The sequence below is a fragment of the Pseudorasbora parva genome, chromosome 6, assembly GCF_024679245.1.
Source record: "Pseudorasbora parva isolate DD20220531a chromosome 6, ASM2467924v1, whole genome shotgun sequence".
Classification (NCBI taxonomy): domain Eukaryota; kingdom Metazoa; phylum Chordata; class Actinopteri; order Cypriniformes; family Gobionidae; genus Pseudorasbora; species Pseudorasbora parva.
The window spans coordinates 21,321,876-21,338,449 of NC_090177.1; the positions used below are offsets into that span (position 1 = coordinate 21,321,876).

Here is a 16,574-nt window from a genome sequence, read left to right on the forward strand (position 1 = left end):
ATTTATTTGATCAAAAATAAAGTAAAACAGTAATATTGTGAGCTGTTATTACAATTTAAAATAACAGTTTTCTATTGTAATATGTTTAAAAATTTAATTTATTCCTGTGGTGGCAAAGTTGAATTCTCAGCATCATTATCCAAGTCTTCAGTGTCACATGATCATTCAAAAGTCATGCTAATATGCTGATTTGCATCTTTTTCTATGTTAAAAACAGTGCTGCTTATTATTTTTGTGAAAACAGTGCATTTTTTTTGCAGGATTCTTTAATGAATAGAAAGTTCAAAATAACAGAAATTATTCGAAGTAGACATTTTTACCAGTCACCTTTGATCGATTTAATGTGTACTTGCTGAATAAATGTATTCATTTTTCACCAAAAAACATATACACATATACTTTTAAATTGTCCTGTTTCAGATCAGCACACCTGTCCTGCAGACCGCTTTAAGTGCCAGAATAACCGCTGTATCCCCCTGCGCTGGCTTTGTGATGGAGACAATGACTGTGGGAATGATGAAGATGAATCTAACAGCACCTGCTTGGGTATTGTGAACTCATTCATTGCATGTTAATATGATTTTTAAGCATTTTTAAACAAATATTTTGTGGTGTACAGCAGCCTTTTATGCACTTTGTTAATTAATCAGGTTTTATTTTCTCTCCCAGCACGCACGTGTCCTTCTAATCAGTACCCATGTGCCAGTGGCCGTTGTATCCCTTTCTCCTGGACATGTGATCTGGATGATGATTGTGGAGATCGCTCGGATGAACCAGCATCTTGTGGTATCTGCATTTGAGCCTCTTTTCTTTTTGTCATCATGTCATACTGACACTTAAATAATGATAACCTTTTTATTTTTTATATCCTCTTGTATTTCTCTCTAGCATATCCTACCTGTTTCCCACTCACTCAGTTCACCTGTGCCAATGGACGTTGCATCAATGTCAACTGGCGTTGTGATAATGGTGAGTTTCTACAAAATTGCAAGTGTCATACATTGGTCACTATGTCCAATAACCAAATGAATGTGTGTGTGTGTGTGTTTCAGATAACGATTGCGGGGATAACAGTGATGAAGCCGGCTGCAGTCACTCTTGCTCCAGTGTGCAGTTTAAATGCAACAGCGGCCGCTGTATTCCAGAGTACTGGACCTGCGACGGAGACAACGACTGTGGAGATTACAGCGATGAGACTCATGCTAATTGTACCAATCAGGGTGAGTTTGGACAAGTATCATTTTTGTTAAAGTGAAAGTCGTCTAATTCCAAACATATACAGTAATTTTATTCAGCTATTTATTTATTAAATTTAATATATTTAACTAATTAAATAATTGTGTAAAATTGTGTAAAAAAGAGTTTTAACAATTTGTAAAATGTATAAATATTTTTAAATAAATAAGCAAATTGATTATATTTTCCAACAATAAACACAATTGCTTATTTCATTTTGTTTTATTTTATGTATTTAGTTTATATTTTTTAATTTTAGTAATGGTTTAAATAAAGGGTTTACTTTTTACATTTTACTGGGTAAAATCAAATCAAAATGGAAACTGTTAAAAATAATGGAAAATAATTGTTCAAATGTTTAATTTCCTGAGGTGCTTGATCAATATTTTAGATTAAATAGTTAGTTCACCCAAAAATTAAAATTGTGTCATTAATTACTCACCCTTAATGTCTTTCGACACCCGTAAGACCTTTGTTCATCTTTGGAACACAAATGAAGATATTTTTGTTGAAATCTGATGGGTCAGAAAGACCTTCATTAACAGCAATGTAATTTCCTTTCTCAAAACCCATAAAAGGCACTGAAGACATGTGGCTCTACAATAATTTTATGAAGCGACGAGAATAGTTTTTGTGCACAAAAAATACCTAAATAACGACTTATATAGTGATAGCCGATTTCAAAACAAAGCTTCAAACCGTCATGAATCAGTAAATCGAATCAGCGGTTCGGATCGCCAAAGTCACATGATTTCAGCAGTATGGCGGTTTGACGCACGATCTGAATCATGAATCGATACACTGATTCATTAACCACTTCAGCTCTGCAGCAAATTTCAAATAATTATGACGTATGCAAATTTGGACCCAAATGTGGTTCGCAGAGCTGAAGTGGTTACGCTCTGAAGCTTCAGGAAGCAGTGTTTTGAAAACGGCCATTACTATGCAAGTCGTTATTTTGGGGGTTTTTGTGCACAAAAACATTCTTGTTACTTTATAAAATGATTGTAGAATCACTGTAGTGAGATGAGCTTTGTAATGGCGTCTTTAGTGCCTTTTATGGGTCTTGAGAGAGGAAATTACACTGGTGTCAATGGAGGTCTTTCTGAGCCATCGGATTTTAACAAAAATATCTTCATTTGTGTTCTGAACATGAACGGAGGTCTTACGGGTGTCAGACGGCACGAGGGTAAGTAATTAATGACAGAATTTAAATTTTTGGGTGAACTAACCCTTTAAGCACCTTTTCACTGATGGTTTGTTTAAAAGAAGAAAAATATTTTTAGTAGTGTCAGGTTACACATTTTTTTATACCCTGTTTGTTTTATGTAAACTGTCAGTTTATTCTCTGAAGCTATTTTAGTGGTGTGCACCTTCTCAGTAGTCTCTAGATTTAGAGCGAAACCACAAAAACTAATGCAGCTAACGTCTTCATTAACTGGAATAAATCACGATTTCCTAAACCGGACCACCATCTTTTTCTAATTTTTTTTTTTTTTGTGTGGCATGTGGTGAAACGTGTAAACCACAAAATCTTGAAGAATGTCTGAGAGGAGTGCAGGGACTCCCTCTGGAGAGCAGTGTTAATGACTGCACTGAGAGCTGCTGTCTTGTGGGATTACGCAAGCACAGATGTGCCAGGACGCTTGACTCATGAGCTGCTGGAGTATCCACACGTGCATTTTTGTGCTTCTCTCTCCCTCTTCACATGTTCCATTCATGTGTCCTCATAGCTATTAATTGGTCAATGTTTGGCTGGCCCCTGAATGGAACAAGAATAGAGGCTAAGGTTCTGTTTTCGGGGTCTCTGCCCCTCGTTTCTCTAATCCCCATGGATTGCTGATGCTTAATAGACTCACAGAATCAATGCAGCAGAACCAAGCCAGAGGTCTAATGAGAGTACAGGGCCTTATGGGAGCCTGGCAGTGTGTTTGTGCCTATGTAAGAATGTAGAACTGTGAGGGGGCATGCTAGGGAGTTATGGAGGAGGGTTGTGTTTTATAATGTGATTGAGTGTTTGTGTGAGTGTTTGTGTGTTCAGCTTGAGCATTATGATGTCATTGGGGTTAGTTCACCCCAGCAGATCCCTGTTCTAGGACACACTTCTCTCTGTTTACAGACAAGGTCTGGTTTTCCGCTTCCCTCTCTCCAGACTCTGCCAGACGCTAACCTTTTTCATGAGGGAAAGCCTTTATGCCCGATGCCTAATGATGGCCGTCACAGTGCCAGCCATGGACCGCTGTTCATGAGAAAGTTTGCTTTGGTTCAGAGTTCATTGTGGTTGTGCCTCACGCTGGTCAAAGTATTCATCCCTGGGAACTGATTTTTTGACGTCAGGAAGCAAAGCTCTCATTACCGTCAAATAAAAGGATCTGTATCCGTGCCTTTGTATGCATAGTCTCATGGCCGCATTGTAATTGCGTGCCCATTTTTTGTCTTTCTCTGCAGCCACGCGGCCTCCTGGCGGTTGCCACACAGATGAGTTCCAGTGCAGAATGGACGGCCTGTGTATTCCCATGCGTTGGCGCTGTGATGGAGACACTGACTGCATGGACCTCAGCGACGAGAAGAACTGTGAGGGCTTCACACAAATGTGCGACCCTGCCGTGAAGTTCGCCTGCAAGGACTCAGGTTAGTACAGGCATGGCTGTTATGAATTAATCATACATGTGTTGGTAACTGTATTGGAGCAGATTGAGTCATGATGAATCAAAACAGCCAAAAAGGCCCAAAATCCCAAAAAATGTCACTTTAGTCTACCTGTGTTAGCTTGAACGCCATCTATATGCTAGTGTACCCCTACAAATTTGCATTTAGCAGATTGCACATTTAAAGTTTTATCTTGTAGGAAATAGACCAGAATTACTGATGACACATCTTGCACTCTCATAGACCCATTTTTTGTCCAATAAAGGACATAGTTAATAAAGGTATAGTTCACCCAAAAATGAAAATTCTCTCGTTATTTACTCAGCCTCATGTTGTTCCAAACCTGTATGAGTTTCTTTGTTCTGCTGAACACAAAAGATATTTGGAAGAATGTTTGTAATCAAGCAGATAGAACAACCATTTCCCCCCCCCCCCTACTATTATGGTAGTCAATGGTTCATCTATCTGCTTGGTTAAAAACATTCTTCCAAATGTCCTCTTTTGTGTTCAGCAGAAGAAAGAAACTCATACAGGTTTGGAACAACTTGGGAGTGAGTAAAAGACGACAGAATAAACACTGTTGGGTGTACTATCCCCTGTAAGTTATAAATACCTGTCTAGCAATTTTGCCATCGTTGGGCAAAATTACTTTTAATAGTAATCCGTTACAATATTGCTTTTACTCCCTAAAAAATAACTAGTTGTGTTACTTAGTTGCTTTTTATGGAAAGTAATGCGTTACTTTGCGTAACTTTTTCTCAATTGGGCTGGGCTTGCTTGTTTGCTTTTAATAACAAAAAAGCAAAAGTTATACTTTTAGCAAATGGAAAGGCCCTTTCACTCCAAAAGTGAAATGATTGAGCCTCTTGTGTTGAATGACTGAACACAAATGCAAATCCATGCCTCGAAGTAGGAGAAGAAAGTTCAACGCTCTTGCTTCAGTCATGAAAACTACAAAAAAGAAAGACAAATGTGATGTTTATCTAAAAGTCATTTTTGCTTATTGATGTGGGTGATTTGGGTCATTGAAGGTCAGCAGTAAAATACATTGGTTAATAAAGTGAGATTAAATACATAAAGTATACTTGCGTTATTTAACATTCAAGTTTGCATTTCACTGTTTTATTTATTTTGATGAATGAATAAAATCTATGCTATGCTGATAATATATTTTGTGATTTCTTTTATAAAAATAAAAAAAAGCTGCTGAAAAGCATTTTTTGCAAGTGATCTCTGACTTTTAGGTTTCTTTTTCTGTTTCTTTGTGTTTTTAGCTCGCTGTATCAGTAAGGCTTGGGTGTGCGACAGGGACAGTGATTGCGAGGATAACTCTGATGAAGAGAACTGCGAGGCTCTTGAGTGTAAGCTCTCCCACCATGTTTGTGCCAGCAATGACTCCATCTGCCTACCTCCTGAGAAACTGTGCGACGGCAAGGACGACTGCCCTGATGGCTCGGACGAGAAGCTTTGCAGTAATGCACACAAAACACACATACACTCAAGTTAAAGGGATAGTTCACCCAAAAATGCTGTCAGTTTTAGCTCAAGCTCATGTCATTTTTTCCCCCTGTGGAACACTTTTGAAAGAGATGAATACTTTTGTTCAGCAAGGATGCATTTATTTGTTCAAAAGTAACATTCTGATGTTACAAAAGATTTCTGTAGTTTCTACAGATTGCTATGGTGACAATCCATAGCGATCACAGGTTGTCAAATTCTAAAAAGCACCATAAACTGCATCACAAAAAGCACCACATGATTTGTTCGCTATATTCCATATCGTATAGCTCCAAAAGAATAACCTGACAGCCAGTGGATCCACTGATTATACAGATTTTTTGCATGAATTATTCCTTTAAATCTTTCACAGTTTGCACAGAGCATGCCAGTTCTACTTGTGTTTCCAATTAGCATACGACACAGAAATGATAGGATTTCATCTGAAATAAGCACATTCTCAAATCATTGTTTTGTTTAGTTTTTTTGACAGACTTGCAGCTAGTTACTCACAAACACCCTTTAAATCCCATCAACTTCTTTCTTTTTTTCACCTGTATTTGTTCTAGATCTTTGCACAATGGATAATGGAGGCTGCAGCCATAACTGTACCATCTCTCCTGGGGAGGGCATCCTGTGCTCCTGCCCAGCTGGCATGGAGCTGGGTACCGACAACAAGACCTGCCAGATTCAGAACTTCTGCGCCAAGCATCTTAAGTGCAGCCAGCGCTGTGTGCAGGAGAAGGCAACTGTTAAGTGTGCCTGCTACGAGGGCTGGGCACTCGGGCCAGACAGCGAGAGCTGCAAGAGCACTGGTGAGAGAAAGACGGGATGGAGATGATTGAACTTTTACTTGAGCTCTTGACTTTTTGCAGTATAATCAAAATAAAAGATGAGCAGTATGATGTCCTGATGTGCCGTGTCCATGTTCTCTAGATCCATTCAAGCCTTTCATCATCTTCTCTAACCGGCATGAGATCCGTCGGATTGATTTGTACAAGGGCGAGTTCAGCGTGCTGGTGCCTGGCCTGCGTAACACCATTGCTCTGGACTTTCACCTTAACCAGAGTGCCCTCTACTGGACTGATGTGGTGGAAGACAAGATCTATCGGGGAAAGCTGTCGGAAAACGGAGGTAAATGAATGTGCTAGAAATGTATTAGAGGAGTGGTTGTTCCTGAGTATATGTTTACTGTTGTTAAGAATGTACTTTTTATTCCTGTTAAAAACAGCTTACACTCACATGCTGTTGATTAGAAGAGGAAATATTAAGAGTGCCACAGATGCCATCAACGTGTATATATATATATATATATATATATATATATATATATATATATATATATATATATACACACACACACACACACACACACACACACACACACACACACACACACACACACACACACACACACACACACACACACACACACACACACACACACACACACACACACACTAACTATACTAATATACTATAGGATGCATAGATACATATATTTTATTATACCTGCATATATGTGTGTATACACAAACATTTATTTAGCTTTATTAATTAAAAGGCTTTAAGGAAAATGGAACTTCAGTAGCATTCTTATGTTTTACACACTTGTTTAAAGTTCTGAATTGACTTTGTTGTCTTGCTGTGTTTTCCCACATTGTTCTGTTCTTTTCAGCATACCAAGTTAGTCCGTAATTATTACAACTATTTTCGGTTCACAAAACCACACCGCCTGCGTGTGATCGTAGCACAGGAATTTGGACTCCTCTGTCTTTACCCATTTGACTCATTCCGCCATTGCGTGACTACAGGCAGAGTAAAAGTAAAGCGTCGGAAGCACCATGTTGCTTTTAAACACGCGCACATACACCGCCTCCGCCTGAACAGCTTTTTCCAGCGATAGGAGACACTGTCCAAGTTTTGGATCCCTGCTGTCATTTTTGACAGAGTAAAAATATGACCAACGTTGCTGCCAGCTCTGAAACAAAGTAACAAAGTGTTGTTTTTCAACCCCCATCGGAGAGGCTGCACTGTCTCCAGCCCAACAGAGAGCCGTTCTAGACCTTTAATTACTGCTCTGTATGAGACTCTTTCACAGATCAGAGAACGGCTTGCCTTGATTGGGATTGTTTTTTTCTCTTCCACATGGCTGTAGATCAGAGTGGGGGAATATTTATTGCAGCATTGACTTATGTGGCTTTCAGCCTGGAAGTAATCAAATGATTTCTCAGCCAATATACAGTCTGAGACCATTGGCAAATGCTTATACAGTGTTGTTGTTTTTTTTGTTTTGTTTTGTACTATTTTAATACAAACCTTTTGTTATAAATTGTACTATGCATAACAATTTGAGTGAGAAGTTGAACTGTGAAATTCAAATTAATTTCAGAATGTCTTTGTTTTTTTTTTAATCTCCACTCAAGCTGCATGAAGTTTGTGTAAAACATGATCATGAGATTATCTGAAGACCATCTTACTGTAAGACACATGATCAATATCACACATTTTCCTATTTGATTAGCGACTAGTAATAGTGTAGAATCTTAAAGGGGTGGTTGCATGCGATTTCACTTTTTTAACTTTAGTTATTGTGTAATGTTGCTGCTTGAGCATAAACAGTATCTGCAAAGTTACAGCGCTAAAAGTTCAATGCAAACGGAGATGTTGTCTTTTAAAGTTATGGCAGTTTATTGCCTACAAAAACGTCTGGTTTGGACTACAACGAGCTTCTTCCTGGGTTGGTGACATCATGAACCCTTGCTATTAACATAAACACTGCCCCAGATGTGACTTCTGCCTGTAATGGTAAGGGGCGTGGCGTTTCCGGACAACCTGTGCTTGGCACTTCAGCCAACAAAAATACATGAAACTACATTTTTCCATCTAACCAATCTAAGACTGTTGCGTTTTTTGGAGGGATAGGCTTCATAGAAGCAGGAAGCAAATGAGCCGTTCAAAGGATAGTGGAGACGGCGGTGTGGAATAAAGGAAATCAAATATAAGAAAAATACAGCGTAAAAAAAAAAAAAAAAGAAGTATTAAGACATGTTATACTGAGCCCCATAAACACAACCAAGCCTAGAAAAAAAACACAGGACCACCCCTTTAAATATTTATTTAAGGGGTACACAGTAATTTTTCCATTCAGAGGTTATTTTGTATTATTAAAATAATTAACAATGTCTGTTCCACAATTTCTGTTTCACTTTTTCATATCGTCTCTTGGTAAGTTTTTCAACATCCTGAACGTTTTATTTCCAGGTTTAACTTCTCCATGCCTTTTGTGTTTCAGCTCTCACTAGTTTTGAGGTGGTGATCCAGTATGGTTTGGCCACTCCAGAGGGTCTGGCTGTGGACTGGATCGCAGGAAACATCTACTGGGTGGAAAGTAACCTGGATCAGATCGAGGTGGCCAAGCTTGATGGTACCATGCGTACAACGCTGCTTGCCGGAGAGGTGGAGCATCCGCGTGCAATTGCGCTTGATCCAAGAGATGGGTAAAACACATTATACTTTGACAGTGCTGTTATTTTTCATTGATCTGAAAGACAGAATTCGTTTTTTTACAAGTAATGTGTCTCTTTTTGTCTCCCCAGTATTCTGTTTTGGACAGACTGGGATGCCAGCTCCCCTAGGATAGAGGCTGCGTCTATGAGTGGGGAGGGCCGTCGCACCATTCACAAAGAGACTGGGAACGGCGGCTGGCCCAACGGACTCACTGTGGACTACCTAGAGCGCCGTATCCTGTGGATTGATGCCAGGTATACACACATTATTGGAATTTAAAACGAAGTAACACAGTATCTGCAGTTAGTCTCCTTGATCTTATAAAAACTAAAAATGTATGTTTTTAGATCCGATGCCATCTACTCTGCGGCTTATGACGGTTCCGGCCTGATCGAGGTGCTCCGGGGTCATGAACACCTGTCACACCCCTTCGCTGTTACCATGTATGGAGGAGATGTCTACTGGACGGACTGGCGGACCAACACACTGGCTAAGGCCAACAAATGGACGGGACACAATGTGACAGTTGTCCAGAGAACAAACACTCAGCCGTTTGACCTTCAAGTGTTTCATCCATCTAGACAACCTCAGGGTAAGAACCAGCATGATTTTAAAACATACACTAAAAAAAGTTCAGGAAAAGCTTGTTCAAAATATGAAGGAATACTATCATAGCATATAAAAACTAGTAAAACAACACTGGTGAACATTTTCTTCCTTTGCAGCTCCAAACCCTTGTGCGGCGAATGATGGGAAGGGGCCATGTTCTCACTTGTGCCTCATCAACTACAACCAAACCTTCTCCTGTGCCTGTCCACACCTCATGAAGCTCAAGGCAGACAAACACACCTGCTACGGTAGGCTCAATATACAGGAACAGGAACAATATAATTAATATACCTTGTACTATAAAATTTTTTTTTTGTTATTATTCCAAATTTAGTCAACTTACTACATTTAATACATCTATCAAATGTATTAACTATAACTTAGCCTTAACTATTTGCTACTGATATTATTTCCATTTTAATCCATCAGACTGGAAATGAATGCAGTGTGTTGTGTGATACAGTTGCCAATGCAGTAAATTAGTTTAGGTCACACAGGTATTCTACATACAAACATATCCTATAGTAATAGTAAGCTATTTGGAACATAGCCTAAAACTCGTTCCAATCTGAGTGTCAGCAGAATTGCAACACCACAAACCTCCTTACCATGTACTGTTTGTGTTAGCATCTAGCGAATTCAATTAGCATTTCATTGTTATTTTTAATTTTAGGCTCTTGCATTTAAACTGTTATGGCTGCTTCGGTCTTATGGCAGCATTTTTCTTCAATTTAAGAGTTCAAAAAGCTGTGATTATGGGTTCTGAGCTGCATGCAGGGATAAACGATCATACGTTTACATTTTAAATGAATTAATTCTTATCTCACACACTTGAGGGCAAATTGTTTACACTCAGGGAAAAGATGGTATAAAAGCTGTCACTGGGACGGTAGTACCCTTTCAAAAGGTTCTAATATGTACCATTAAGGTGCTAATATACACTCTTAGGACGTACAGGATACTGTCCCAGTAACGGCTTTTTGACCTATTTTTTTCTGAGCGTGTGAATTGTGAAACCGCATAAAACCTTTCTTTTAGTTTCCATTCGCGTTGGCGCTGGCTCTCAGTATGTCAGTAGTTTTGTGTGGGCTATAAATCTCGTTTAACAGTCAAGAAAACAACAGTGCACCCTGTCGCCCAGATGCATATCCAGTGTTTAGTATTCAGCAGAGCAGCTTCCATTATGGCTCTATGGAGAGCAGAGTGGTTGGAGTAAAGGGCCTGTAGGTTCAGTGATGAATTAACACTGACATTAGATAGTGGCAAACCGTGGCAAACACAGGAGTAGGAGCTGCTCTCTCTGTTCAGGCTAATCAGCATTGTGAGTGTACATCAGTATTTTAGACAAAACTGTAGTGTGTGCGTGTGTAATATATCTTTTGCATATATATAATATTATATATCTAGTGACATTGACACTTCTGATTTTGCAGAGAACCGTCAGTTCCTGTTGTACGCTCGTCAGATTGAAATCAGAGGGGTGGACATTGATAATCCCTATTACAACTACATCATCTCTTTCACTGTGCCTGACATCGACAATGTAACAGTGGTGGATTATGATGCTCTGGAGCACCGCATCTACTGGTCTGATGTCCGCACTCAAACGATCAAAAGAGCCTTCATTAATGGGACTGGTGTTGAGACGGTTGTGTCAGCTGGTGAGATAACAGTTTGAGCTTTAAGATCTATTATTCTATGTATAGTCTGACCCCAAAAGTATTTGAACACATGGACAAATTGCATTAGAAAGCAAAATATCAAACTGGCAGACATCTTCAAACAAATAATACTATAAAAGAGATCTAATGTTGTCCAGTTATACTTTAACCATCTGATCTCATGGTCATTTTTAGTGGATGTATCCCTCAGAAGTCAGTTTCCCCTTAAATTCACCATAGCACCTATGTTCTATTAAGTTTAAAATTGTCCAAATACTTTCTTCATTTTGAATAGGATACATATTTGATATTTTATAACCGGATTAAAACACAATAAACAGCAATTAAAACCTCCTGAACTTTTTGTTATGTACACAAATGCCAAAGCATTTATTACTTTCAAAAAATGTACGACTCCAAATTTTTAAACACTAAAGACAAAGTTCACCCAAAAATGAACATTTTGCCATCATTTACTCAACCTCAAGTTTGAAACCTGTGTGAGTTTCTTTGTTCTGTTGAAGAATATGGGTAACCAAATAGTTAAAGCTACACTGTGTGATATTTTCCCCCATCTAGCGGTGAAAAGGTATATGACCATCCAGTGAATATTAGTTTCTGTTCCTCTCAATTCCGATTTAGTCCAAGATTAACATAGCTTCAAGTTCGACCTTGTCCATGAGTGCCATCGAGTGTTAAAACGCGAAAGGCGAAGCTTGAATTTACGGGTATGTCCTCTTTGGCTAATGTACTTTCAAGATGGAGGGGCAACATGGTGACCAGCATTCGAACCCCTCACCCGTATGTATTTTCAATGGCATATTATAAACTTACGAGAATACTTTATAACTTGAAAGAAGTAAATATACATTAATGAGCACACACTGTAGCTTTAATGAACCACTTTGACTTCCATAGTATGAAAAGTAAATACTATGCAAGTCAAATGTTTGGTTACCCAAATTCTTCAAAATATATTCTTTTGTATTCAACAGAACAAAGAAATTCTTAGAGGTTTAAAACGACTTGATGGTGAGTAAATGATGACGCATTTTTTTTTAGCTGTTGAGTGAATTAGCCCCTTAAATTGATAGTAACACATTATTTACACTATTTTTTAATAAATGCTGTTATTTTGATCTTGGTGAGCATACGATGCTTCTTTTACATTTTGATATCAATGATTTCTTAAACATTAAATGTCCTAATGTGTCCACTTACCTTTTTGAAGTAAAGGAAGCAAGACACATGCACATTTATTTTTTGCTATTTTGCTCTGTTTTTCAACCTCTGTGATTGATTCAAATTTTCATTTTCTTCCTCTCTTTTTCATTGCTAGACCTCCCTAATGCTCAGGGTCTAGCTGTAGACTGGGTCTCCAGAAACCTCTTCTGGACCAGCTATGATACAAATAAAAAGCAGATCAATGTTGCACGACTGGATGGGTCCTTTAAGAATGCTGTAATCCATGGACTGGACAAGCCTCACTCTTTGGTGCTACATCCTATCCTGGGGTAAGTACAAGTGCGCACAATTGCTAGTGTAGGCTTAGCATTTGAGTTGTACAATCATTTTAGTCTCTTTCAGGTTGTTAAGTAGGCCACATTTGGAGAGGAGCAGATGCTGTGCCAGTATGCTTCTGGCAGAGATTTTAAAGGCTGTAGATGAGAAATGTAGACGTTGCTCATTAGTGTGAGCTATAAGTCGGACAATATGACTGCCCTCAAGTTGCACTTCTCGATCTGTTGCTGAGTGGCTAATGTGAACCAGATGTGGTCGTTACAGTGCAGTGTGCAAGTTTCCAATAAAAATAGTGAGCTTGTCCATGCAGACAATATAAGTCTCTCAACTGTTTTTTCATTTGTTTGGTATGTTTTTCCCTCTACAATATTTTTGATAAATTAGGGGTTATTTCTTCTGTCATTGGCGGTACATGTCAGCGTTTTGGAGCACTCTGGTGACTGATATATGAAGACACTTTCCAGGCATTTATTTTTTAAACCAATCTGAAATAAAATGTCATAATGCCTTTTTTCTGTGCAAAATCTACAATTAACAAAACCTCAACAAACTAACAACATGGTGCCTTTTGCAAATAAGTATTGTTATTATTGTGTTTTTTTGTGATAATTGAAATAAAGCTGACATAAAATGTAAGCATTAGATGTAAAACTTAAATGAAAACCAGACATGTTACCTTGACAACTAGCTGAAATAATTATGAAGTACTAAACCTATTAGAATGAAAACTAATAAAATATAGTAAAGCTATATAAAATTATGTAAAAAAAATAATACAAAGGACAAAAGCACAAAAAAGATGAAACCTTTAAAAAAATTATATTAAAATGAAAGCTGAAAATATAAAATTAAAAGCTAATTCCAAATACACACTGCTCTATCAAAATAATGTTAAATTAACACTTTCATTTGCAGAATCATTTCCAGATATGCACTTGATATTTCCTTTATGCCAGGACTCATCTACCATTCGTCTTATGTTTTGCATATTGCTTCATTACAGCAAGCTCTACTGGCTCGATGGGGATAACATCAGTATGGCCAACATGGACGGCACCAACCAAACATTGCTGTTCTCCAATCAGAAAGGCCCAGTGGGTGAGTGACCTGTCTTGATTGTGTACCTTATGTTTGCCTAAAGCTAAAATGCGGCCTGTTAGAAATGATGTTTTAAACTTAAACTTCTTCCTGTGGCAGGTCTATCCATAGACTTTCACATGCAGCAGTTGTACTGGATCAGCTCAGGGAACAGCACCATTAACCACTGTAAGCTGGATGGCTCCGGACTGGAGATCATTGAGGGCGTGAAAGGAAAGCTTACCAAAGCTACAGCCCTCGCCATCATGGGTGAGAGAGCACACCAACCTGTTTCTCCACACGGATTCTTGATATCCCAGAGCTTATATCTAGAGCTCCACAGAGTTCTCACACTTAAATTTGGAATAACCGACTGACTTCTTTTATGTTTTGTGCGTAGGAGAGAAGTTGTGGTGGGCCGATAAGGGCACGGATCAGATCGGTACCTGTGACAAGAGCGATGGAGGCAACTGGAAAGTTCTCCGAAATAACACCTCATCCATGATGCATATGAAGATTTACAATGAGACTGTACATCAAGGTGTGTGTTTTATATTGATTATGTAAAACCTAAAATGCATTTGACTTTGTCCCCATAAATTAATATGGAAGTGAAAATAAGAAATTCATTTATAGTTCTTTTTTTTTTTCTTAAAAAAAAAAAAGTAAAAAAGAATGTATTAAAACATCATTTAATAATTAATCATAATTTTTTGTTGTTACTTAATTGACCTAATATTCAATTTAAATTGTATACTAGCTCACATAATCAAAGACGAATTGCTGGATTGCCAGATGGTAAAACAGATTAAAAATTAATATTATCATAGATGTTGTTACATTTTGAATGCTTTAAATTAAAGTATACCAAATAATTTAGATTGATTATTTAACCCTAAAATGCATATGTGACTTTGTCCCCATAAATACATATGGAGGTGAAGATGAGAAATTATTTTTCATAAAATTACTACATTTTAAAAGTTTTGTTAAACTATTAATTCATTCTAACTTAATAATTAAATAATTAACAACTATTATTTTTTATTATTAATAATAATAATACAATTATATTTAATTTACTAAATTTTAAAGCTACATTAAAGAAATGATATCCAATAGATGTAAATGTTAAAGTAGTTCACATACTTAAATGGGAATTTCTGGATTGTAGGTGACAAGACAGACAAAATATGAATATAATAGATAATTATAATCGGTTAATACATTTTAATTAATGTTTAGAAGATACTGTGAAACTATTAGTCACTGATGATACCATTTGGATGCGATTTGATATCTACTATAGGTACCAACCTCTGCAGTAAGAACAACGGCGACTGTTCTCAGCTTTGCTTGCCAACTTCACTAACTACAAGAGCCTGCATGTGTACAGCTGGATATAGTCTGAAGAGTGGCCAACAGTCCTGTGAAGGCAAGATCCCATACAAACATCATTAATGTGCCCATTTGCTTTCATATGAGCGCATTTTAACATTGTGTGTATTGTACTTTTGTATAAAGGCATGGGCTCGTTTTTGCTCTACTCTGTGCATGAGGGCATCCGTGGCATTCCTCTGGACCCATCAGATAAATCTGATGCCCTGGTACCGGTATCAGGCACCTCTCTTGCTGTGGGCATTGACTTTCATGCTGGTGAGTATACAGATATCTTTGTGTATAAAGATTCAGTTCTAAAATTGCCCTGAATGCAACTAACTTGGTGTTTTGTCCTTCTTGTGCCCTGTAGACAATGACACCATATACTGGGTTGACATGGGCCTGAGCACTATTAGCCGAGCCAAAAGAGACCAGACCTGGAGGGAGGACATAGTGACCAATGGCATCGGACGTGTGGAAGGTATCACCGTTGACTGGATCGCAGGTGTGTTAATGTGCAAACACACAATTAAAACATTGTATATTAGTGCATCTAACACTTAATGTTGTTTTGTTTAAATAGGCAACATCTATTGGACGGATCAAGGCTTTGATGTGATCGAGGTAGCCAGGCTCAACGGCTCCTTCCGCTATGTGGTCATCTCTCAGGGTCTGGACAAACCTCGTGCCATTACTGTACATCCAGAGAAAGGGTGAGGAAATGCGTTTAGTAAAGATGTGAATGTGTGTCTGAACATGAGAAAATAGTCTATTTGCACTTTCTACTTTGTCTTGTATTTGTGTGTACAGGTACCTCTTCTGGACAGAGTGGGGTCAGTATCCACGTATCGAAAGGTCACGTCTGGACGGTTCTGAAAGAATAGTTCTGGTCAATGTCAGCATCAGCTGGCCCAATGGCATCTCCATTGATTACCAGGTTTGTAAATAAACACACTCTGCCTATTTCATTATTTATTATAAAAAAAAAAGAAGTTTAATAATAATGCTAAGGTGAGTTCTGTATCACTAATGTTGTATAATGTGTAGGAGGGACTTCTGTATTGGTGTGATGCCCGCACAGACAAAATCGAGCGCATAAATTTGGAGACTGGTGAAAACCGTGAGCTGGTGCTGTCTAGTAACAACATGGACATGTTTGCTGTTTCTGTCTTTGAGGACTACATCTACTGGAGTGACAGGTGAAACACATTATTCCTTTATTAGTGTATATTATTAGCTTTTTTAGGTGACCCCTTTCATTCATGTTAATTTGTTCTTAGAGATGTTTATGCCTTACCTTTTGCAGTGGATTATACAGAAAATTAGCTTTTTATCTTTTTCTGTTTCCAATAGGACACATGCCAATGGCTCCATCAAGAGAGGAAACAAAGACAATGCCACAGATATGGTCTATCTGAGAACAGGCATTGGTGT

General features: G+C 38.1%; 1 protein-coding gene across 2 annotated transcripts in view; it reads left to right on the forward strand.

Annotated features, from left to right (window-relative positions):
• The window catches only part of lrp1ab (low density lipoprotein receptor-related protein 1Ab), a 120,490-nt gene that overhangs the window by 70,527 nt on the left and 33,389 nt on the right, over nucleotides 1–16,574 (forward strand). For both annotated transcript variants that reach the window (XM_067446096.1, XM_067446097.1), the window contains exons 17-40: nucleotides 421–546; nucleotides 670–786; nucleotides 889–969; nucleotides 1,053–1,220; nucleotides 3,685–3,867; nucleotides 5,160–5,357; nucleotides 5,952–6,197; nucleotides 6,319–6,516; nucleotides 8,678–8,882; nucleotides 8,982–9,146; nucleotides 9,240–9,484; nucleotides 9,618–9,749; nucleotides 10,935–11,162; nucleotides 12,502–12,676; nucleotides 13,687–13,781; nucleotides 13,881–14,030; nucleotides 14,161–14,301; nucleotides 15,070–15,195; nucleotides 15,285–15,416; nucleotides 15,511–15,645; nucleotides 15,724–15,853; nucleotides 15,951–16,077; nucleotides 16,188–16,339; nucleotides 16,494–16,574. The exon at nucleotides 16,494–16,574 is cut by the window's right edge and continues 44 nt beyond it. In XM_067446096.1, coding sequence (XP_067302197.1) covers nucleotides 421–546; nucleotides 670–786; nucleotides 889–969; nucleotides 1,053–1,220; nucleotides 3,685–3,867; nucleotides 5,160–5,357; nucleotides 5,952–6,197; nucleotides 6,319–6,516; nucleotides 8,678–8,882; nucleotides 8,982–9,146; nucleotides 9,240–9,484; nucleotides 9,618–9,749; nucleotides 10,935–11,162; nucleotides 12,502–12,676; nucleotides 13,687–13,781; nucleotides 13,881–14,030; nucleotides 14,161–14,301; nucleotides 15,070–15,195; nucleotides 15,285–15,416; nucleotides 15,511–15,645; nucleotides 15,724–15,853; nucleotides 15,951–16,077; nucleotides 16,188–16,339; nucleotides 16,494–16,574 — 3,736 coding nt within the window. The remainder of the gene's footprint in view (nucleotides 1–420; nucleotides 547–669; nucleotides 787–888; nucleotides 970–1,052; nucleotides 1,221–3,684; nucleotides 3,868–5,159; nucleotides 5,358–5,951; nucleotides 6,198–6,318; nucleotides 6,517–8,677; nucleotides 8,883–8,981; nucleotides 9,147–9,239; nucleotides 9,485–9,617; nucleotides 9,750–10,934; nucleotides 11,163–12,501; nucleotides 12,677–13,686; nucleotides 13,782–13,880; nucleotides 14,031–14,160; nucleotides 14,302–15,069; nucleotides 15,196–15,284; nucleotides 15,417–15,510; nucleotides 15,646–15,723; nucleotides 15,854–15,950; nucleotides 16,078–16,187; nucleotides 16,340–16,493) is intronic.